The sequence below is a fragment of the Malaclemys terrapin genome, chromosome 3, assembly GCF_027887155.1.
Source record: "Malaclemys terrapin pileata isolate rMalTer1 chromosome 3, rMalTer1.hap1, whole genome shotgun sequence".
Taxonomy (NCBI): Eukaryota; Metazoa; Chordata; order Testudines; family Emydidae; genus Malaclemys; species Malaclemys terrapin.
The window spans coordinates 144,301,138-144,325,835 of record NC_071507.1 but is presented as its reverse complement, the minus strand read 5'-3'; the positions used below and the strand labels follow the sequence as shown (position 1 = coordinate 144,325,835).

The window sequence follows — 24,698 nt, the reverse complement described above, 5'->3', positions numbered from 1 at the left end:
CGAGAGTTTTGCCATTGATTTCAGAGGGGCCAGAATTTCACCCACATTGTAGAAAATTATGAGTGCAGAATACAACCAATTTATTGGGAAAAAATCCAGTGTCTATGAATACCATGACTAGTTTACATTTCTTCTGATTTCATCTTCCATCATACAAGTGGATCATTTATTCTTATTGGTTCTATTTAAATACAAAACAAATCACATGACCAGAGCAGGACATTTGGTCCATTCAGAGTATTTTAGATGCTACCTCACTGCTAAAGAAATGTTTTATTTAGCTGTACAGTTCTATATAGGTCTTTCATTTTGTCAACAGAGGGGCACTGTTGTCTGTGTGCTTTCAGTAAATACAGTACAATATGAATTCTGCAAAGGAAAAAAATCCCCAAAACAGTGGTTTTTCATTTCGTCTACAGCTGTGGATGAGTTTTTAGTTCTAGGATTTGTACAATGCAATTCAATGAGACTTCTGTGGCTTCCCCTGTTCCAGGGACTCTAGATATGTGAAAGTCACCAGCACCGGAATTTGCTCATTTTTGGTTACCTAGCTTTCTCTTTTTTTCTGTTCCATTTAACATTGTAGAAGTTAATTTGTTGTTTTATTTAACACCCTCACCACCAGCTGCTCTTAGAGGATGGGAAAAAGTACAATACGCAGGTTATGCAATCCAGTTGTAAATAGTAGTACCGTGCAATGGGACTTTGGGTTTGGAACCCTCTCTGTATTTCTCACCATGTGTATGGATAATATGAGGATATAGTTTCTATAAGGAATGCTCCCTCTAAACTTTCTTTCTTCAAATTTTAATGTTTTAGAAAAAAGGAATCTTTGGAGTTAAATAGGGAAAATGACCACTGATCTACCAAATCTCTCTTTTGTAATTGTGGATAAGTAGATATTTCAAATGAAATTATCTGCTTGAGGAAACCAGGCTAACCCAGCCCACATCAGCAGTGTGGCAACTGTTTTACATATCCCCTAAAAGGAGAATGCAGGTCAAAGCATTAACATTCTTTAATGCCATCTGTTTGTCTAGTGAAATATTTCATGATGTTTAAATAGCCATTCTTAGTTCCACTTCCTGATACACCTCTACCTCAATAGAACCCGGTCCTCGGGAGCCAAAAAATCTTCCCGCATTATAGGTGAAACAGCGTGATATTGAACTTGCTTTGACCCACCGGAGTGCACAGCCCCCACCCCCACCCCCGGAGCACTGCTTTACCGCGTTATATCCGAATTCGTGTTATATCGGGTCGCGTTATATTGAGGTAGAGGTGTATTTGTTATATATTTGTCATATATATGTTATTCGTTATAACCTGCTTGTTCATCGGTTCTATCTATTTAAAAGTTAATGTTAAAATAGTAGTCCTCCATATATTACTGTTTGTGCACCCTGTGCATTACTTTACCATAGCCAAGCCTTGAATCATGGCCCTTCTGAACAGACAGGAAACAGCTTTGCTTTGCCAAGCAAGCTGAAACAGAACTTTTCCTTGGCTCAATAGAAACTAAACTAAGCTTGTTTCAGCTAAACTTCCTATTGCCATATCTTATAGAAGGCAGAACTTGACCTAAACTCATATAAGACAAAAGTGTAATCAACTGTCTAAAAATCATTGTAACAAAAATTAGGACAATTATGCCAATGTTAAGAAAAGAGAGCAATAAAAACGTTGAAATGTCAGCATTAAATACTTGTTAGGGAGACAGAATGTGGGTAGTGGAGATGAAGATGAGGAGGAAGAACAACCAAAGGGAATCTTTAATTCTATAGCATTCTCCCCTAAATTTTTCTACTATTGCTAATACAAGATCAAAGAAGTTAATTTACTTGCCAAGACTTCAATTCTGCCAACAATTATTCATGTGAGCAACTTCACATCTTAGTACTGAAGTTCAGTGGGACTACTCATGTGAATAAAATTACTCATGTGTGTTTAAATGTTTGGAAAACTGAGGCCTAAATATGCCATTTTAGACTGTTTTAGCAGGAAAATTAATGATCAATTAAAAAGGGTGCAAGATAACACCAGAACATCCCTTTGTCACGTTATTGATTTGAACTGGGACCATATAGAACATGGTTGCAACCAAAGTCCTGTAGTGGCACCAAATCTTGTATAAAGGGGGTCCAATACAAGGTTATGATTTGCTGGTTATGATTATGCTGTCTATACGTGTGTATCAGTTTTGTAGTTGAATTTATGAATATTGTCTCTATATTGTCTGTATTTCAAACTTATGCTATGCTTCTGGGAGACATCCCAGACAAGTTGGTGTTAGCTCTGCCTAGCCTGCTTGATGGCCTATTAAGGACCATCAGCTATACAACTGACCCATTGAGAGAAGGCAGATACGCCTTGTAACTCAGCAAAGTATGCAGGAACTTGCCCATGTGACTCCAGACTCCATTTTGCTGTAATTTTCCACAGTAAGAACAAAGAGGTGTTCTTACACCTGGAAAAGACTATAAAAGGCTGATGCCTCATCTCCATCTTGTCTTCAATCCTGCTTCTTACCTCTGGAGGGACTTTGCTACAAATGAAAGCTCTACACAAAGGACTGATGACCCATCCCAGCTGGGGATGTTCCAGAGACTTAATTTGAACCTGCAGTTTATTCTATCACTGCTACAAGCCTGAACCAAGAACTTTGCCATTCCCGTATGTAATTGATTCCATTTAACCAATTCCACTCTCATTTATATATTTTTCCTTTTATGAATAAACCTTTAGATTTTAGATTCTAAAGGATTGGCAACGGCGTGATTTGTGGGTAAGATCTGATTTGTATATTGACCTGGATCTGGGACTTGGTCCTTCGGGATCGAGAGAACCATTTTTTTCTTTTATTGGGGTATTGGTTTTCATAACCATTCATCCCCATAACGAATGGCACTGATGGTGATACTGGGGAACTAGAGTATCTAAGGGAATTGCTTGTGTGACTTGTGGTTAGCCAGTGGGGTGAGACCAAAGTCCTCTTTGTCTGGCTGATTTGGTTTGCCTTAGAGGTGGAAAAACCCCAGCCCTGGGCTGTAACTGCCCTGTTTTAAGCAATTTGTACTGAATTGGCACTCTCAGTTGGGTCCTGCCAGAACCAGCATTGTTACACCTGTCAAAATTATATCTGCACCAGACCCCCATATACCCATGGCTAAATTCACCCCTTCAACAATACAAGTCAAGGAAAGTGTGGGCCCCTTACTGAATGAGGGATGTGGAAAAAGCTAATGTACTCAATGATTTTTTTGCCTCTGTCTTCACGAACAAGGTCAGCTCCCAGACTGCTGCACTAGGCAGCACAGTATGGGGAGAAGGTGACCAGCCCTCTGTGGAGAAAGAAGTGGTTCGGGACTATTTAGAAAAACTGGACGAGCACAAGCCCATGGGGCCGGATGTGCTGCATCCGAGGGTGCTAAAGGAGTTGGCGGATGTGATTGCGGAGCCATTGGCCATTATCTTTGAAAACTCATAGCGATAGGGGAGGTCCCGGATGACTGGAAAAAGGCTAATGTAGTGCCCATCTTTAAAAAAGGGAAGGAGGAGGATTCGGGGAACTACAGGCCAGCCAGCCCCACCTCAGTCCCTGGAAAAATCATGGAGCAGGTCCTCAAGGAATCAATTCTGAAGCACTTAGAGGAGAGGAAAGTGATCAGGAACAGTCAGCATGGATTCACCAAGAGCAAGTCATGCCTGACTAACCTAATTGCCTTCTATGAGGAGATAACTGACTCTGTGGATGAGGGGAAAGCAGTGGACGTGTTATTCCTTGACTTTAGCAAAGCTTTTGAGACGGTCTCCCACAGCATTCTTGCCAGCAAGTTAAAGAAGTACGGGCTGGATGAATGGACTATAAGGTGGACAGAAAGCTGGCTAGATCGTCGGGCTCAACGGGTAGTGATCAATGGCTCCATGTCTAGTTGGCAGCCAGTTTCAAGCGGAGTGCCCCAAGGGTCGGTCCTGGGGCCGGTTTTGTTCAATATCTTCATTAATGATCTGGAGGATGGCGTGGACTGCACTCTCAGCAAGTTTGCAGATGACACTAAACTGGGAGGAGTGGTAGATACGCTGGAGGGTAGGGATAGGATACAGAGGGACCTAGACAAATTAGAGGATTGGGCCAAAAGAAACCTCATGAGGTTCAACAAGGAGAAGTGCAGAGTCCTGCACTTAGGATGGAAGAATCCCATGCATTGTTACAGACTAGGGACCGAATGGCTAGGAAGCAGTTCTGCAGAAAAGGACATAGAGGTTACAGTGGACGAGAAGCTGGATACGAGTCAACAGTGTGCCCTTGTTGCCAAGAAGGCTAACAGCATTTTGGGCTGTATAAGTAGGGGCACTGCCAGCAGATCAAGGGACGTGATCATTCCCCTCTATTCGACATTGGTGAGGCCTCATCTGGAGTACTGTGTCCAGTTTTGATCCCCACACTACAAGGAGGATGTGGAAAAATTGGAAAGAGTCCAGCAGAGGGCAACAAAAATGATCAGAGGGCTGGAGCACATGACTTATGAGGAGAGGCTGAGGGAACTGGGATTGTTTAGTCTGCAGAAGAGAAGAATGAAAGGGGGTTCCAAAGAGGATGGATCTAGATTGTTCTCAGTGGTACCAGATGACAGAACAAGGAGTAATGGTCTCAAGTTGCAGTTGGGGAGGTTTAGGTTGGATATTAGGAAAAACTTTTTCACTAGGAGGGTGGTGAAACACTGGAATGGGTTAACCTAGGGAGGTGGTGGAATCTCCTTCCTTAGAGGTTTTTAAGGTCAGGTTTGACAAAGCCCTGGCTGGGATGATTTAGTTGGGAATTGGTCCTGCTTTGACCAGGGGATTGGACTAGATGACTTCCTGAGGTCCCTTCCAACCCTGATATTCTATGAAATAATATGAAGAAAAGAAATGAAGAAATAAAAGAATACACAAGTAAAGAAAGGCTATGTCTCACTAAGACATAGATCCTGTTGGTGTTATGTCTCACACCCCATGGAATAAAAAGAAACTGCGTGGTGGTTGTATCCTACCTCATGCACATAATGTGCATGCACACCAACAGTGGACTCTGTGTAGATAATCACTCAAAGAATAGTCATATCCCCTCTCAGCCTTCTTTTTGCTATGCTAGCAAGCCAAGCTGTTTTTGTCGCCGCATAAAATAGACCCTCCATTTTTCTGATCATCCTCGTAGCCCTTTTCTGTACCTGTTCCAGTTGGCATTAATCTTCTTTGAACATGGGTGGCCAGAATTCTACACAGTATTCCAAATGACATCTTACCGGTGCCTTGTACAATGGCATAAATACTTCACTGTCTCTAAAGGAAATACTTCGCCTTGTACATCTTAGGATTCCATTTGTCTTTTCCACAGCTGCATAAAAAAATCCATAAATATAATTCATAAAAATTGCTCACTGTCACTCCAAGTGCTTGGAAAATATTTTGTTTGGATTCTCTAAAGACACTCTGCTGAGCATATGTCACTACTAAGAACTCCTAGTTTCCTGTTCTTCCATCTCTTTGCTGATGTAAATATGAAATAGCCCTTTTTACTAAATAAAGGAACAAGTTGACAATGAAATAAAAGGAGAAAAAGGAGAACAAAGATTCTAATGATATTATATATAAATAGCTCTTTGAAATTAAAACAGCTTCAGTAGTTTTGCAATGATCCATAGATAAATAAGACATCTTACAGACAAATGTGAGTTCAGATGTCAAAATTAGCATCTGATCTGCCATTTTCATTTGCTATTTATAAAGCAGGTCTTGATGCTGTGAAGAAGAAAGGACCTAGAAACTTTTTGATAGTTTGGTGTAAAGTGGTGCTGCCTGGTTTAAAAAAAACCAAAACACCAAAACAGTTTGACACTAAAAACAGAAGGAAGGATGGAAAGGAAAACTTATAGCTCATTTCTGCAAGGGACTGAATGCCCTTAACTCCCATGAAAGTCAGGAGGAGCTGAAAGTGTTCTGCACCTCTTAGAAAGTGCTCAGTAGTAAATTCATAGAATGTCCGGGTTGGAAGGGACCTCAGGAAGTCATCTAGTCCAACCCCCTGCCCAAAGCAGGACTAATCCCCAGACAGATTTTTGCCCCAGATCCCTAAATGGCCCTCTCAATAATTTACATAAAGTTACCACTGCCAATTTCATATGAGAAAACATTCCTTTACATTTCCCAGACTAAGAATAGTGTGTTACTGATAAAATTAACACTTGAGTTCCAAGATTAAAACAAATGTGGTAGCTGTTGGTCCAAGCATGGACCAAGTTATCACATAACTACATTAATATCAAACTTGGCTATGATAGATAAACCCCAAACACTGTATTCAATTATTTCCATGTACTGATTCTATTCAGTGGTATGGAAAAACATAATGAAATTCAGAACAATCTGCAACTTTGTTTGTACATATATTGTAATTAGAAACCATATTTGAATATTTTCTTTTAAAAAATAAAACTTTAGAAAGATAGAGACCCAAAATTTAGATACTGTAAAAAAACAGCTAAAATCAATAAAAATGTTTCCATAAACTATTTTTATCCTCCAAAAGGAACACGTTTTTTAAATTAATAATGATTCTCTTGCAGTGTTTATAACCCCACTTAGCATGCGTTAAGGAATGAGAACCTGAAAGTTAGAGTAAGAACCTCACTGTAAACTAAAGTAAAACTTACTTGTGTGTTTTTACTTTACAAATGCAAACTTCTTACTTAATTGGCCTCTCAGAGTTGGTAAGACAACTCCTACCTGTTTATGCTCTCTGTATGTGTGTATATATATCTCCTCAATATTTATTCCATTCTATATGCATCCGAAGAAGTGGGCTGTAGTCCACGAAAGCTTATGCTCTAATAAATTTGTTAGTCTCTAAGGTGCCACAAGTACTCCTGTTCTTTTTGCGGATACAGACTAACACGGCTGCTACTCTGAAACATGCAAAAGATTGTAATGCCAGAAATAATGAAAAGTAACATTCAAAATTTAAAAATTTAAAAAAGATTTGCACGTGTTCTTAACTTTAAGCTTGTGAGAAGTTTCACTGACTTCATTTAAATGTACTCACGAGCGTCAATTTCAACACATGCATAAGTCTTTGCATAATCAGGGCTTTACACGCTATTCTAGATTTCTACTTTCCAGGGGGGTCCTTAACACAGATCCTTATGCCAGCACAAAACCCCAAAAAAGTCTACGGAACTTTGAAGGGGCACTAGTGGTGCCTGTTGCAGCCCTTTTTAGTTCAATACAATAAGAAAAATATGATTGTTAATATGACGGTCCTTTAAATAAACCCCTTTAATATAAAAAGGCACCAATTAGGGTTCAATCCTGCATACCCAAATGCCCACTGTTTTAATTGGGAGTTTGGATTTTGAAGGGTACAGTTCTATAGTAATATATTTTTTTTTATCCAACATTTTTCAGTAACCAACATGTAATCCTACCAAAAAGTAGTACATGAGACCAAACTGACTCGATCCTCAGTATAATTTCAAATTAATCTACAGTATGCATATATATATGTATGTATTACCTAGACACAATTCTTAGGAGAATGTCCAACTACAACTTTTAGCATGGGAAAGGAGCCTTACTTCAAGTGTCTTGTCATGCAGAGAAATTGATAGGTATGTAGTAGAAATATGCATATATTAAAATTCATTATGATACTGAAGTCCCAGCATGTCAGTTTTTCACTTCTGAGGATAAAACAGAGGAAAAAAACTAGAACAGGGACATATTTTAAATGTATATAATTGTTAATTTTTATGTTAGCTACAGTACATGGTATGTTTTTATAATAGGGGGCTGAAACAAATTAGAATAAATCAGTGATTTGCTGATTTAATAGAGAACTGTCAAAAGTCTTCCATGGAAATTTCAGAAAAAAATATTGGATGGAATCCTAAGGTAACATTTGCAAACACAATATATGTGGAATTTAGCTGGCGCACTGTCAAAAATTAATATAATCCATTAGGAAAAACAACATTCTTATACTTTTCTTCCTTTTCAAATAAATTACCTCATGGATTTATATAAAATTTTCATTTCATAAAGTGAGAATCAACATTTTAGCACAAATGCAGCAGTTAATTATATCAGTGATATCACAAAAAATTAATATTGTCACAATCTTTATTGTATATAAACACAAATTTATATCTAGATGCAACAAAACAAGATACGGAGTCAATGTTAAATGAAAAAAACAGTTTTAGTAGTTTTTGCTAACTTAAGGTGGTACTGAATACCCTCAATTTCTATTCCCCTCAAGGGGGCTGCCTCTAGGAGGTGCTTAGCATCTTGAAAACACAGAAATATTTTTTTTTTTTCAAAAATATCTAAGTGACTTAGGAACTTAGGCCCCATTTTCAAAAGAAATTTGAAAAATTTACCCCGGGTGTTATAGGATATGTGACTATACATCATCATGTATTTATTTACAATTTATATGGCAGTGGCACCTAAAAGTCTCATTCATGGACCAGGACCCCATTTTGTGCTAGGCACTATACATGCAATTTAATATACATTTACATTTCTGCTTCAAGAGACAAACTGGCTAAAAAAATATGTATTAACCTGTACAAATGCACTCCAATTAGACATAGGAATATAGTACTAGAAAGGACCTCGTGGGTCTTCAAGTCCAATCCCCTGCTATTCCAGGCAACCCCATCATATAATACTGTTCATAGATTTATCAAGCTCCATTTTAAGTTAGGCTCTTTGCCCTCACGATTCCTATTGGGAGGCTGTTCCAGAACCTTGCTCCTCCGCTGGTTAGAACCCTCTTCTAATTTCATGGGCTGCTTATACCCAGGCGCTCTTGTGACAACCCACTTGGCAGACCAAGTACCAGCTAATGCCAAGACCCAGGGCCTCATTGAACAGTGATAAATGCATAGCTGGAAATCAGTCTGGTTTACTGGTGGGTTAGTATACTTAAAATAGATATTATTGTTATAAGAATGTGTTTAATGTTAAGGCTTTATGGAATGCTTGTAGGATGCTGCATGTATTAATCCTACCTATAATATCTGCATCCCATGGTATAAAGTTATATTGAGTGTTTGGATTGTAAACCTCTAATTGTGTAAGTCACCAAACGAGAAAAGCATTATGGTAAAGTACTCGTCCTGCACACAAGATGGCCCACTGAAGGTAAACAAGGCACTGTGTAGCATCAAAGGACAGAGACCTTGTTAATTGCATTCCTAACTATCTCCAGGAAGGGGAAACCTTCATGAACTCATCCCATCAACTTAGATTCTGGATTGAGAGAGGATAAAAATCCTTGACAAGGAGAAACCAGGGTCTTTATGCTGCCTGGACACTAAGGGGCAAAGCTTCCTAAACATAAGCAAGAGATCTCAGTGCTGTTTTGCATGGGTCAGCCCTAAAGGACATATAGAACTGCTTATTATAGAAGCTTCTATTACCTTTTTATATCTAAGACTGTAACTCATTTGTGTCTATATTTCCTATTTTAACCTTATAAATAACTTATTTCTTTTCTGAGTTAATAAATTTTTAGTTATTTTATTATAGGATTGGCTACAGGAGTTGTCTTGGATTAGAGATCTAAATACATTTGACCTGGGGTAAGTGACTTGTTCTTTGAGAATAGGAGTAACCTAAATATTCTTGTGATTTTTGGTGTAAAGTGACTATCTACCACATAAAAAGAACAGGAGTACTTGTGGCACCTTAGCGACTAACAAATTTATTAGAGCATAAGCTTTTGTGGGCTACAGCCCACTTCATCCGAAGAAGTGGGCTGTAGCCCACGAAAGCTTATGATCTAATAAATTTGTTAGTCTCTAAGGTGCCACAAGTACTCCTGTTCTTTTTGCGGATACAGAATAACACGGCTGCTACTCTGAAACCTATCTACCACATAGCCCAGCTTGCCTGGTTGGATAGACTGGAATGCCCAAGGGGTCTGTCTGTGACTCCATGGTAAAACTGTTATAGTGCTTTAGGAGTTCACACTTGTTACTGGGTTGGTAAAATCTAATTATAGAGCATACAGCCAGTTTGGGATTTCCACCCTGCTTTTTGACAGTCTGCCTTGAGGCTGGCACTCACAGTAGTGAGCCACTCCAGACAGCACAACACCAACATTGCCCTTTAAAGTTAAATAGCTTTTCTACCTCCCTGATGTTTATCCCTCCAATGTATTTATAAAGAACAATTCTATCCCCTCTCAGCCTTCGTTTTGCTAGGCGAAACAAGCCAAGCTCTTTTAGTCTCTGCTTGTAAGATAAGGTGTCCATTCCTCCATCATCCTAGTAGCCCTGTTTGGCACATGTTCCAGTTTGAACCCACCTTCCTTGAATAAGGATGAATCAGAATAGCACCCAGTATTCCAGAAGAGGTTTTACCAGTACAGCTGGCCAAAACTCAGTGGTTTTAGTTAGTCAGAAGATGAGGTATTTCTGAATTTGCTTTTGTTCCAATTTGGAACAACAGCAAATTTACAGAAATTTCTTAGTGAACCAGAGATCCTCGAAAATGTTGTTTTGCAAAAACTGAAATACGGTGTTCCTGAAATATGTGAAAATGACATTCTTGTCTGTTTCACAGCTGCAATTCAAGCCAGGGGATTAGCAAGGGATCTCAGGTTGGTAGTCTCCCCTCTAAGCTGAGACTCTTGGAGCTTGCTCCAGGGCTCTTTTATGGAACTGGGAGTCTGGAAGTGCTGAAAAACTTATGGGGCAGCCCTGCCATGTAAAGTGTCTCAGACTGAGGCCCTCAGGGCTTCCACACTCACAGGCCAGTTGGCTCCCCGGGCTGCCCACTTGGAAGTAGGTAAGAACCTTAAAGCCCTGAAAAGCCCCCTTGAACAGGGAGCTCAGCTGCCCTGAGAGCCCAGAACCAGTGGGTGCTCTATGGATTGGTAGGCACCTTGCAGCAGAGCAGGGAGACTAACAGCCCCAAGAGACGCAGTTTCAGCTGCCATTCTGGGCCTGGCAAGCTCCATGCAGGGCTCCAGAGCCTGGCAGACTCTATGCTGCCAGGCTGTCAGCCCTAGAACACCAGGAGGTTACCAATGGAAATCTGCCTGTGTTTTGGCAAAAGTTAAATTGAATCTGCAGTAGATCTGGCAATACATTTCACTTGAGCAAATCGGCAATTTCTGATTAAACTAAGACATTTCCAACCAATTCTAATTACCAGTGCCTGGTACAATGGCATTAATACTTCCCTATTTCTACTCACCTGATACATACTAGGATTGCATTTGCTGTAATCACAGCCACAGCACACTGAGAACTCAGTGATAAACAGTGATAAACTAGATCTTACTTTCCTTCCAAGCTTACTACTATATAATAAAAAGACAACTTTAAATTCCTACCCCAACAAATACTGAAACCTGTGTGTTATAAATAGTTCTTTGACTCAGATAAGAATCATGATTCCTCTTGTGAGCAGAATTGTCCAAAATAAACAAATGTCTGGATTTTCAGAAGCAAACACACCTGGACTGCATGTGTGACGCAATGTGTATATAGCTTGGGATAAAAAGTCCCCAAAGGTAGATACTATTGCCTAGGACTGGCAGAACCACCCCCTACACACACACACACACACACACACACACACACACACACCCCTTTTTACCAGAATCAGTGTAGATATGGATATATTCAATCTGTAAAGTTGAACAAAGGTATGAGGCAACACATCTGACTTTTGGAATGAAATACTGCTTTAGTGGGGTAAGCTTCAATTCTAAATGGAGGTGGTCTTCTTCTGACTCTGTAGGCTATACTAATACTTTATATCAGCCAAACAGAAACTATTTGCTTGGATGGAGCCCTAAATGGAACAAATAAGTAGTGAGATTTCCTTAACTCTAAGGCAGGGGTCAGCAACCTATGGCACGCATGTCAAAGGTGGCATGTGAGCTGATTTTCAGTGGCACTCTGCTGCCAGTCTTGGGTTCTGGCCACCAGCCTCCTGCCAGCCGGCGTCCCAGCCGCCGGCCCTGCTCAGCCCACTGCCAGCCTAGGATACTGGCTGCCGGCCCGGCGCTCTGCAGCCTCCCTCAGCTGTGGCCCACTGGTCCAAGCCTGGGGCAGTGAGGGGTGCAGACAGGGGCAAGTGGGGGCGCAGCTCAGCACCCGTACCTTAGAAATTGTTCCAGCACCACTGGGATATTTTTAAGTCCTGATTTGATGCTTATATCAGGCCATGTGGAACAGCGCACTGTGTTTGATGTTGTGCGTGGCCCCGTCGCCATTTTTTTTCCCCACTGTGAGTTGAGGGGTACATTTGACAAAATGCCAACTCCTAAGAAAGCAAAGTTAGATGTCCGTTCATTTCAGCCTTCTTGGACAGACACATTTGGATTTATTCAAAAGGAGGACTGTGCTGTATGTGCTTTCTGTTGTGAAAATGTTGTTTGTCGCACATCAAGTGTTCGACGACATTTTGAAACGAAGCACGAGAAAACCTTTCTTGACGAAGGAGACAAGACTGAATCAAAAAGGCAGTAGCAGGATATGAGAAGCAAAGCAGTGTTTTTAAATGCTTAAGTGTAAGTAAAAATTAAGCTACAGAAGGAAGTTACAAGATTGCACAGTACATTGCAAAAAAATGGAAAGCTGTTTACAGATGGGGAATATATAAAATGTTTTCCCAGCAGTTTGGAAGTTTTGTTCAATGATTTGCCAAATAAAGATACGATCATATCTAGAATAAAAGAACTGCCTGTCTCTGCCAGAACTGTTGAGAGATACATAAGCAAAATGGCAGAAAACGTTAAGAAAAGGCAAACAACTGCATTAAAAGACACAGCAGTGTTTAGTGTTGCAGTTGATGAGAGCGTGGATATAAACAACGTTCCACGTTTGGCAGTTGTTGCAAGACATTGTGCTTCCAATGAAATCCAAGAGGAACTTTGTTGCCTCAAACCCCTGCATGGCACAACAAAGGGGGAAGATATAGTGGAAAGTTTTGTAAACCATTTTGAAGAACAAGGAGTTGACATCAGAAAAATATTTTGTGTGACGACAGTGCTCCTGCCATGGTCGGAAAACAGAAGGGATTTGTAAAGTTACTTGAACAACAAATTGGCGCCCAACAGTCAAATTTCACTGTATCATCCATCAAGAAAACCCGTGCGCTAAAATTTCTAATTCAGAGCTTAATAATGCGATGACTACAGTGGTGTGAATTGTGAATTTCCTTGTTGCTCGATCTGCTTTGACTCACAGACAGTTTCAAGCACTGCTAGAAGAGATGGACAGTGCTTATAACTACATTCCACTTCACAGCAACATTCGGTGGCTAAGCCGTGGCAAAGTTTTGGTGCACTTTGTAAATTTTCAAAAATCAAGCCCAGAAACTTTAACAAAACATGTTTGGTATGCTGCCATAGCACTAGAAAAATAAACATTAAGATCTGAAATAGACAAGTTCACAATTCATTAAACTATCAATTTTGAAATGGACTCTCCCTCAGACCTGTGGGTCTTTGTTAATACAGAAGTTGAGAGAATGCTTGACATCCAAGTTGTGAAGGAATGTTTTCCCTGCAAGGACCAAAACATGAGGAAAATGCCAGTACCAAGGCCTATTAGTTCACATGAAAAGATAACTTTTTAGGTAAAATCTTCTGACGATAAGTAACCTCTTGAAATTATGGAAGATTTGGTTCTATACAAAACAACATGCAGAAGAAAAAGGAACAGAAATGTAAGACTGACTTACCTTCCTTTTTAATGAGATTCGGGACATGCTTCAAGACATGTGATCTCAACTAACTGCCTTTTTTTTTGAATGGTTTCGTCAATGTGATGGCACATGACTCCGACAGTGAGGAATTTCAGAAGCAATTTGATGAACAGGAATGTGACACTGTTTAATACCTACCGGGATTTGATTTTGTAATTCTGTTTAAAATTGCTTTTCCTTTTAGAGATGGAAACACAGAAACAGTTACCCAACATTTAAACAGTTTCTAAAGTCTTAACTAGAACGATATTTGAGAGTTTTTCTCCATTCTCCGCATGTTGAGCTTACACATAAATCCGAAACACCTGGGTGTTCCACACACTGTGCAGTAAAGTTATTTTTGGATTCTTAATGGGAATTTCCACTGAACCTTACCACTTTTATACTTGCTGGATGAATAAAGCAGCAGAATGAACTGTTATTTTATTAGGGTTTTTTTAAATTCATTTATAGCAAAAGATAACTTCTGCTGGTTGCTAAGAAGTAGTCATGTGTAATCTACATGCTTTTGTTCAAATAAGCTATTTTTGATGTTAGGACTTTCTTTTAAGACTATAAAAAAAATTCACCAAAAATATTTTCCCAATTCAAATTCTGAAATAATGCTTCTGAAAGAGGATATGCTGACCATTGCAACAAAAATCATAATTCCATTACATTCCTAGTACAGACTTCTTAACTGTATTCATATCTTATTTTAAGTACCTGGACATAGCTTTCAAACCCATGGTCCTCAGTTACTTTCCAGATGCTGACATTTGTTCGCATTCATTCAACTTTATGTCCCAGTAGTGGTTACTAGTTGATGCCACCAGTACCCACAACAGATTCTGGATTATCCTCATAGCAAAACAGTATGTTTCAGAATCTGTTATGGGTACCAGCATCATCAACTAGTAACCACTACTTGGACATATAGCTGAATGAACGCATTATATTTGTTTGCATGTTAAATCTTCAGAGTGACCATAATAATAAAGTTAGAACCCTTAACTCAAAATTTTACAAACAAATGTCAGCTTTCAAACCAATGGTCCATAGTTACTTTCCAGATGGTTTCCTTGAGATTAAATATTTCTTATGGTCAGGTGATTGTCTCCATTCTATATTGCACAAAGACTGCTTTATGAGTTACCATTTGTTGTCAATTAAATGCCACTTAAAAACCTAATTACTGAAAAACATCAATAGCAGAGATAGAATTAATTAAGAAAGAGATTTGACCTATCCTCTAAGGCTATCTAACTACCTGTCTCAGGGTTTGACAGTGCCCTTAAACTCCCTATTAAATATGACCCCGAATCTGAAAACTCTGCTGGACAAGCAGACCTTAACTCACCAGAGTCCCACTAAAGGCCATGTGTGTATATAAAGGCCTCACTTGAGCAGGGAAACTACTTGTGTGCATTGCTGCATAGACTCAAACTCAAAATATGTGTATCTTTTCATATGTTATTAAAGCTGAATTTACCATAATAAAACACAGCCTTGTAGCCATTTCAATACAAATGAATGTGAAATATGATATACAGCACAACCAGACCCTCATGCTTATCTTTTCTTGGTTTACTATAATCCAATTGATTATTTACCACAATCTTGACTACTTATTATATTCCTCTTCAGAATAAAGTGTAAGTGGTCATTTATATTCTGTTAGCCTTCCTCAGTAAATTTATACCATATATTTACTTATACCTTATTATACTTTGCAAAAATACAGGTTCTGAATAAATTTTCTATTTAACCCAGATTTCCTCCTGCACACTAAATTCATTAGAGTTTACTGTTAGGAAGTAATAGGAAAGGGATAGAAAATAAAACAGAAAACATCTAATGCCACTAAATAAATCCCTGTGCACCCACACCTTGAATACTGCGCACAGTTCTGGTCGCCCCATCTCAAAATGGATATAGTGGAACTGAACAGTAGAACTGGAAAAGAATGGGAGAAATGCAACAAAGATGAGCAAGAAAATGGAATGGCTTCTATATGAGGAGAGCATAGGGTACATGTGCAGCCCCAATGGGCACTCCTGTTCAAAAAGTCTCAGCTAAATATGTACCAAAGTGGAATACATGTGGACAATCACTCCAAGAATGGTACATTAAATGAACATTCACTCCAACACAATCCTGAACTCCAAGCATTAGCCCTTTACCATCATGCTATTCAATGATACCACCAAAGTAACACCTCTCTAACATACTCACACTTTCAGTTTTCATCCTTAATGTACGCATCAAAGGACTGACATTTATATGGAAACATAACCTTTAATTCTAAATTAATGATGCTTTTTGTGTGCAAATTTCCTTGTTTAAAAAACAGGAGTACTTGTGGCACCTTAGAGACTAACAAATTTATTAGAGCATAAGCTTTCGTGGACTACAGCCCACTTCTTCGGATGCATATAGAATGGAACATATATTGAGGAGATATATATACACACATACAAAGAGCATGAACAGGTGGTAGTTGTATGTGTGTATATATATCTCCTCAATATATGTTCCATTCTATATGCATCCGAAGAAGTGGGCTGTAGTCCACGAAAGCTTATGCTCTAATAAATTTGTTAGTCTCTAAGGTGCCACAAGTACTCCTGTTCTTTTTGTGGATACAGACTAACACGGCTGCTACTCTGAAACTTGTTTAAAAAAACATTCAAGATATTTATATGACATGGATAGGAATAGCTATATCTAACAGTATTTAAAAAGTAAAAAAAAAAAAAAAAATCCCACATACATTAATACATTTTAGCAGTAGCCCATGCCTTAGATCTTGCTAGTTTAGAAGTCAATTGTCAAATTTCAAAAATCGGGAATTTATTTTTTTAGAGAGCTCTAAAGAAAATTAGGATTTACAACAACAACAAAAAAGAATTTAACTGTTTAACAGACTAATTTAAAAAAAAATCAAAAAATAATCCTACCCTTAATGAGCTGTACATTTGGGGAGGATACACAGTTTATATTTAACAAGTTAATCTTATGTAAATGTAAATCTCAATCCAAGCACACAAGTATAGCGTTAATATGATGCCTCCATAATATCGCTTACTCTCTCTCTCTCTCTCTCCATATTTTTATATATATATATATATATATAATGGGCTTGTACACACCAATGTAAAAAAAAATCTTTATGAAATTTATCAATCCTTTCACAAATTAAAAAGAAACATCAAATGGTTTCCTAGAATGTCTTTATGAAAAAAATCCAACTCCCTTAAGGTTTCATGGAAAATTAGAATCTTGAAACTTGGTACCATATCAGTTCCTTGGGACAGTGACTTGATTTAATATTAAAATTACAATGCAGAAGTTGTACAAGTAATAACTTTTGTTCTCCTACATACTAACCAACAACAACTTTACTGTAATAAGATGACCAGTACTACACATTGTACTGGATGGAACAGAAACATTACCTCTTATTTTGCATTCTATCCTTTCTGCAAATTAAACCTTATTTTTACTACTGTAAATTTTTAATGCTTTTTCCTCATCGTTGTGCTACGTTTGTTTCATTCATGTAGCACACAACTACTAACTTGTTTTTTTCTCCCAGCAAAACAATTGCAAATGCCTACTTCTAACTTGGGTGAATAAGACGACAATATGAGACTTTGATGGCCAAGAAGGGGTTCACTAGAGCCTGAGAACTCTAACAGCCCCACCTGATTACACCTGGAGGGTTTATCAAACTCAGGGAGGAATTAAAAGGAAGGAGTTTAGCGCAGTTGAGGATACAAGATCTAGGTGAGAGATCGCTTGGAGTACCCTCTCTGTGAGAAGTGCATGGCAGAAGCCAAACAGAGGGAGAACCATGGGAATGCAATAGGAGTGGAGTTAGCGCCTATGATGGGCCTTAAAACGGGGGCAAGAATCCAGGGAGGCAGCCTTTGTGGTTCAGAGCTCTGCAGAGAGTGAACCACTCGGGAAAATCTAATATAGACTAAAAGCTTAAGCCTGGTGCAAGCGGAATGTGTTAAATTTGTATTTTCATCTGGGCTTTTTGAGTTTTGCTGAGGGACGCAATGGAGCAGCCCCAAAAGCTACTGCTTTGGAAGAAAAGTGAGGCTGAAGAGGAGCCCATGAAACATAGAGGATGTTGTGATGTTTATTCTATTTTGTCAGCCATTATTTGGGGTGTAACTATAATGTGCCCTGGCTGGAAGGCCAAGTTATTACTATTCCAGACCACTGAAGTCACAAGAAAGAGTCATGGAAACACCGGGTCATACTACAAGGGGATGGTCCAGGACAGAGAGACCATTACAGGGACCAATGCATAAGAATTATGAATTGAGGCTACTAATAAGGCTGAAACATCCTAGTCTTAGTTACACTGTGACAAATCATCAAACCATATATGGTTCTTCGCTGGGGATATCATAAACAAAGTGGGCAATACAATACTTATATAATATATACTGCAATGCAGTTAATTCGTGCCTGAGCATTGTTTGTTTTAATGTGATTTTCTTTAGTTATTATCATGGGATAGAAAATAATGTAAGACAGTTTGAAAAACTTCTACTTGTCCTGTAAAATAAAAAGGATACCTTGTTTGACAGGTATCTATGAATGCTTTTCTAGTTTAACACTCTAATCTCTACTCAAATCTGGCAGGACTTTAGTCTGTAGGGAGATAGTTATTTTCTTTTGTGAGATGACCCTGTTGTTTCATGAAACAAGATTAGTTTCATGGGGAGAGGCAGAGGGAGTTCACGTGATTTTTATGGAGAACTGGGGTAGGTTGTAACCAGAGAAGGATTTGGTTTTTTTTTAATCATTACTTTATTGACAATCAAGAAACTGAATGTCAGTGGCTGAAGGAACTCTGTATGGCAGGCCACACACAGAGTCGAGAGAGAGAGTGCCTTGTAAATGGAGTATACAGTTTACACTGCTGAACTTGAGTTACAAGCCAATCGTGAGCCACTGACTTATTACAGTATCACATAATAGATGCCCTGTCCATTATCAATGGATGTATTCATATCAATATGTCCTTCAAAGTGAGGTGAAACAAGCTGAAACTTTTAAAAGTGCATATATCTATAATTGCACTATAAATATACATTTTCTATGCAGAATACTGCTGTGTACACACATATAGATGCTGTGTCAATTGAAAAAAACATTTACTGGTGCCACACTGTCATAACTGAAATACCACAACTAATGACTATTCTAAATGTAGCTGGACATTATGGTATTGCAGATACCATAGTATGGTAAACAATATGGTTAAGCAAGCTGGAACGTTATTTGTCTCTGCCATCTCCTACCAGCATGTTTATCTTTCAGTGTGCCAGAAGAATATGTATGTCTTATGACCAAGGAAATATTCATCTGCCAGGATGGGTATCAAGAAAAGAACAGGTTTCCTTTGTTCTCCCAAAAGCTCCCCCACTTTATAGCCAAAGAATCTAACCACTATCAACTTATTTTCCAAAATCAGTTTAGGTTGGCTTCAGTATTCATCCCAGTCCCCAAAACATATGGCAATAAACAGTATCCACTTTGAGACACTAGTGACTATAGATGAAGTACTGTACTTCGTGGTCCTTCCTCTTACCCCAATGGTAACACACATTTGGATGTGCTATGAAAAACCTTTATGAACAATTTATTCCAAAATCACCAGTAAAAAGTAATTCATTTCAGAAGGTACAAAAACATGTAGCAAATTAATACAAAACAGGTCAGGCAGCCATCATAAGCAGCAGTCTTTCAGTGGGCCATGCTTTTTTACAGAAACAATGTTTATGTCCTGGAGGGGTTGAGCACTAGAACACAGCTATATTAAAATGTTGTGACCCAGACTAATACTGATATTTAGTAGATGATTTAATGGTGTTTTATAAAAAGTCATTTTATAATTAGGGAGTCTTTTATACACAATGACTATGCTATCTTCTGTATTACGCATGGCAGTATGTCTAAGGGTATGTTTATACAGCAAAGAAAGGTTCGTTCTTAACTTGGGTTAACTAACCTGTGCTAACTACCTCAGGTTAAATCAGCAATGAAGGCAAGGTAACTCAACTTTTAACTCAGGCTAGCAGCATGAGGTCAACCCTTGGCACCCCTATAGGCTTTAATTCTTGAGCTGATAAAGTTAAAAGCCAAGTTGACCTGGGGCCTGTAAGTCCCCTCTGTTCTTTTTCTTGATTAATATTATATTATATGGTTAGTCATGGTGGAAGAAGCAGTAGATGTGATATATCTTGATTTTAGTAAGGCTTTTGACACAATCCACATGATATTCTCATAAGCAAACTAGAAAAATGCAGTTTAGAGGACAACTGATTTAAAGACCATACTCAAACAGTAGTTATTAATGGTTCGCTATCAAACTGGGAGGGTAATCTAGTCAGGTCCCGCAGGGTTCACTCTCGGCTCTGGCACTATTCAATATTTTCATGAATGATTCGGATAACAGAGTGGAGGATATGCTTATAAAATTTGCAGATGATGCAAATTCTGGGGTATATTAATTTTAAGTAAGACCATAGGAGGTAATTATCCCACTCTACTCGACACTGGTGAGGCCTCAGCTGGAGTACTGGGCACCACACTTTAGGAAAGATGTGGACAAATGAGAGACAGTCCAGATTAGACCAACAAAAATTATAAAAAGTTTAGAAAACCTCACCTATGAGGAAAGATTTAAAAAAAACTTAGCATGTTTAGTTTTGAGAAAAGAAAACTGAGTGGGGACCTGACAACAGTCTTCAAATATGTTAGCGAGACAAGGTGGGTGAGATAATTTCTTTTATGAGACCGAGACCAACTTCTGTTGGTGAGAGAGACAAGCTTTTGAGCCACTCAGAGCTCTTCTTCAGGTGAGGGAAAGGTACTCCAAACATCACCTCTAAATAGAAGGTGGAACAAATTGTTTAGCAATAAGTAATCAGCACATATTCTAAGGGATCATTCAAGGTAGAGTGGCCCATTAATACCTCTACAATCATAGGACAGTTAATTACTCCAACACAATAAATCATCATCATGGCAAATCCCAATGGGGGGTTCCTTGCAGATCAAGTGCGACATGGATCGATCTCTTGCTAGGTCCTTAAGACAGCCTGTCTGGATGTTCAGTCTCGGTGCATCACTGGCAATCTTATTGCACCACCAAGGCATTTGATGACCTCATGCTCCCTGATGGAGCAGTGAAATTTCTTGGGAAACACACTTGGTAATTAATTCCATCTTAATAATTTATATCTGCTGCCTAAACCAAAACAGACTGATGGTGGTGGGTGCTGTGTTCTGCTATGAGAGTCCTCATTGCTGATCTTGTCTTGGCACTTAATATGGAGTAGCTGACAATGAGAATTGAAAATGACAGTCCACTGCTCTTCAGCCTTCCCTAGCACCCATGTTTCACGGACATATGTTAAAGTTGGTATAACCACGGTCCTGCAGATATGCAGCTTCACAGAAAGCTTGATATCATGAAATCTCCACAGAGGCCACTGAAAACCTCCAAACACGGTGGTGGCTTCTGTTATACAAGCATCCACATCTTTCAAACACCGTCCAGCACTTAGCTTTGTCCTGATTGATAACCAAAGCAATGTGCGCTGCATCTTACCCAGCCAGATGAGCCATCAGCTGCAGCACTTCACCAAACTGTGCCAACAAGGCAATGTCACTGGCTAGTCAAAGTCTCAAAGCAAAATGGTTCAGCTCAATGCCACCAACAGCTACTCTTTAATGCTTAGCCACCCAACACAATAAATACTACATGATATATTAATTGCTGTCATTATGTCCTTCCTTTGATACAAGGCCTTTATTTATCATTCATGACTGGCTAATGTGTTGTGCCTTTCTAAAATTAAACATAGGGAAAACAGGAATTAAACTGGATATGAGATACAGTACGAAGATCCATGATGCTTTATGATCCTATTGAATTACCATTACCAGACATGCCAGAGACAGTTACGTAGTGGAGACTTGGAAAAGTTTCCATTTGGCAGAATGACAATGGCATTTCAGCATTTCTGATCATATATACCTGAAACAAATGATACTAAAGAATAACTCCATATACAGCCATGCATTTACTAGTGTTGAATTAATCTTAAAATTAAATAGTATTTTTATATTAGGAGTATGGAAAAACATATTTGCCAGTGATGTGCTGCCAAAGTTTTACCCAGGCAGCACTCCAAAAGTTCACAACATATGATATTTTCTCTCCACCACTCCCCACCAATCCTAAATTGGTATCTTGAAGAGTGGAGTGATGTCAGATTGAGGAATGGGGCATCAGGCTCTTCAAACTCTGGGATGGAGCTGGGTGGGCAAGTTTATGCTGGTCAGACAGGTGCAGGTTGCCCACAGTTATCTTTTCATTCATGACCTCCAGGCTTGATTACTGCAACACATACCTAAAAATAAAGCCCTCTCTTTGCCACAAAGACTCCTGCTGCAAAAAAATGGAGCCCAGCTGATTTCTTCTTTCACCCCTAGCAATTGGCTTACACTGTTGTCTTCAAGGCTTTGATCAGAAAGGCTGGATCTGTTAATAGGGAACTCACATGCAGCTCATCAGTGATCACCATCAAACACCATCAAATTTTCTGAAGCACAGTTTTATATTCTGTTCACTCTAGACACAGCCCCAGAACAGCAACTCAAATTACTCCTGCCAGGAACACTTGTGATCAGGGATGCTGGAACAATTTGTATAGTGGGGGTACTGAAACCCGTTGAACCAAACTGTAAACCCTGCATATGGAGGAAACCACTTCAAGCCAGGGGGTGCAGCAGCACCCATGCTTGTGATCATAGCAAGGAAGGATGGATGTGTGTGGACCACTTGTGGAACAGCTTAACCTCAGCAGACCTGTGGAGAACTAACTCCATGGATTTGGTGGGAAGAGAGGAGCACAAAAGTTGCATCCGACTTCTCCCTTTCTCCCCTTCCTTCCACCTCCCACCAAGTGTCAGTGCAGGTAACATAAAGGAGCCTGAACTTTATCCTATAAAGAATTTAAGTTCTGGGACCAGATCTTCAACTCTTATAAATTTGCATAGCTCCACTGACATCAGTAGAATTACACTGATTTACACCAGCAGATAATCTGGCCCTTTAAGTTGAAATGTTTAGAAGTAAATATCTTATTGAATAGTAACATTTTAATGATGTGGCTCAAGCCCTCCTCGAAAGCTGGTTTATAATGTCAGAAAGAGACAGGCAGGCCTCATAAATACTGATATATCAAATGACAGTACTTTGATAATTATTAATAATTAAATAATTTAGGTTATAACCTAAAAAGGAAACTTAAAAAAAAAAAAAAAACAGTTGGCAGAAAAACTGAAGTGAATTTAAGGGGCTGCCTGATATGACAGAGAGTGTCTTTCCTATCTAAAAAGTTTTATATGTGCTGCATCTTCACACATTATTGATCAACATAAAAATTCATTCCAGAAAGAAAATGAGAAAATGCTATAAAAATTTAGAACACATTCCTGAATTTTTCTCTCTCTCTCTCTCTATGTACATATGGGGGTGGTGGTGCACGTGCATATTCTATGGCCAATGCTCCTCATCTTTTTGCTGACATGTAACAAATGCAATTGTGCCTGTAGGAAAGCCCAATTAGGCTTAGTAAGATTATAAAATTCATCCATGTTTTAACATACTGAAACAACAGTTTATCTTTGCAATACAATACAAATTACAGTTTAACTTAACTACATTTTTAGTCTAGTATAGTTTGAATTATCTCGGTTTTTCCAGCTTTGGGTTACACTCAACTATGTTTTAAAAAAAATTCTACAGAGAGCTTCCAGGAAGGGAAAAAAAGATAAAATTACGTTTATTTGAAGTATAAACTTACATACCTTGGCCTCCGAAATGCTAAACCATATTGTTGGCAAGCCAGACCCACAGTGGGAGTATAAACAATAGGCATGAACCTTTCAATGTTAGATGTCAGCACTTTATAGAAAAGCTTTTCATTTCGATCCTGAAGACCCATTAACAGAATGTATCTGTGGAGAATTAAATATAATTAGGTATCCAAGTGAACATTTAAAATAGTTAAAAAATAAAATAGATATGTAGAGAATTAATTAAAGCTCTGTTTGTTCCAGACAAAGTCTCTCTCTGGTCCAGGGTACTTAAATTTAACCATATCTTAGTAGCATAAGTGCTTCAGTTCTAAATGATAACAAACTTGAGCCAGACAGTAGACAGAAGCTGAAACTGTTGCAAAGGTGACAGTCAGCATGCTCAGGAAGGGAGCTAATTCCTGACAGACACAAAATGCTACATTTGCATTAAAATAGCAACATAGGTCCAACTTAAACCTTAATCCATACATGCCAAATGCTGCATTTTGAATGGGATAATCATAAATTTGCTGGTGGGGGGTAATTAAAATTTCATTTTTCTACTCTGGACCTCTAAGAAATTTCTCCCAATCCAAGGAGAATGTTAGTTTTTCCATAACTCTCTACTAATAGATTTCAATACTGTCACACATGCAAAACATCTAATACTGCAGTCCTCCTTGGCTCCTACTCAATCCCACAAAAGTACTTTATCTCCTTATGAAATCAATGGTAGCTCTGCATTTGAGAGCTTTGCAGAATCAGTTTAAATTAGGATAGCAAAAGGAAAGAATGAGACTCCATATTTAACTTCTCTTTCTTTGCTCACCTATTGTAACAAACACACACAATACATGAAATCATCACTGTTCTAGGATCCCAACAGAGAACCTTGTCTGAAGTGAAGCATAAAAGGGTGATTTAAAGATTGAGGATCAGATCCATAGCTGAAAGCTACACAAGTTTACATCAGCTTACGATATGGCCCAGAGTTTTCAACCTTAACATTGAATTTTTGTGGGTTTAACATTGACCTCACTATATTCATTTAG

At 38.7% G+C, this 24,698-nt stretch overlaps 1 protein-coding gene across 1 annotated transcript in view; it reads right to left on the bottom strand.

The window, feature by feature from the left end:
- Positions 1 to 24,698, bottom strand: part of ME1 (malic enzyme 1) — a 335,701-nt gene that overhangs the window by 234,197 nt on the left and 76,806 nt on the right. Inside the window, exon 3 of the mRNA XM_054021851.1 lies at positions 23,656 to 23,805. Coding sequence (XP_053877826.1) covers positions 23,656 to 23,805 — 150 coding nt within the window. The remainder of the gene's footprint in view (positions 1 to 23,655; positions 23,806 to 24,698) is intronic.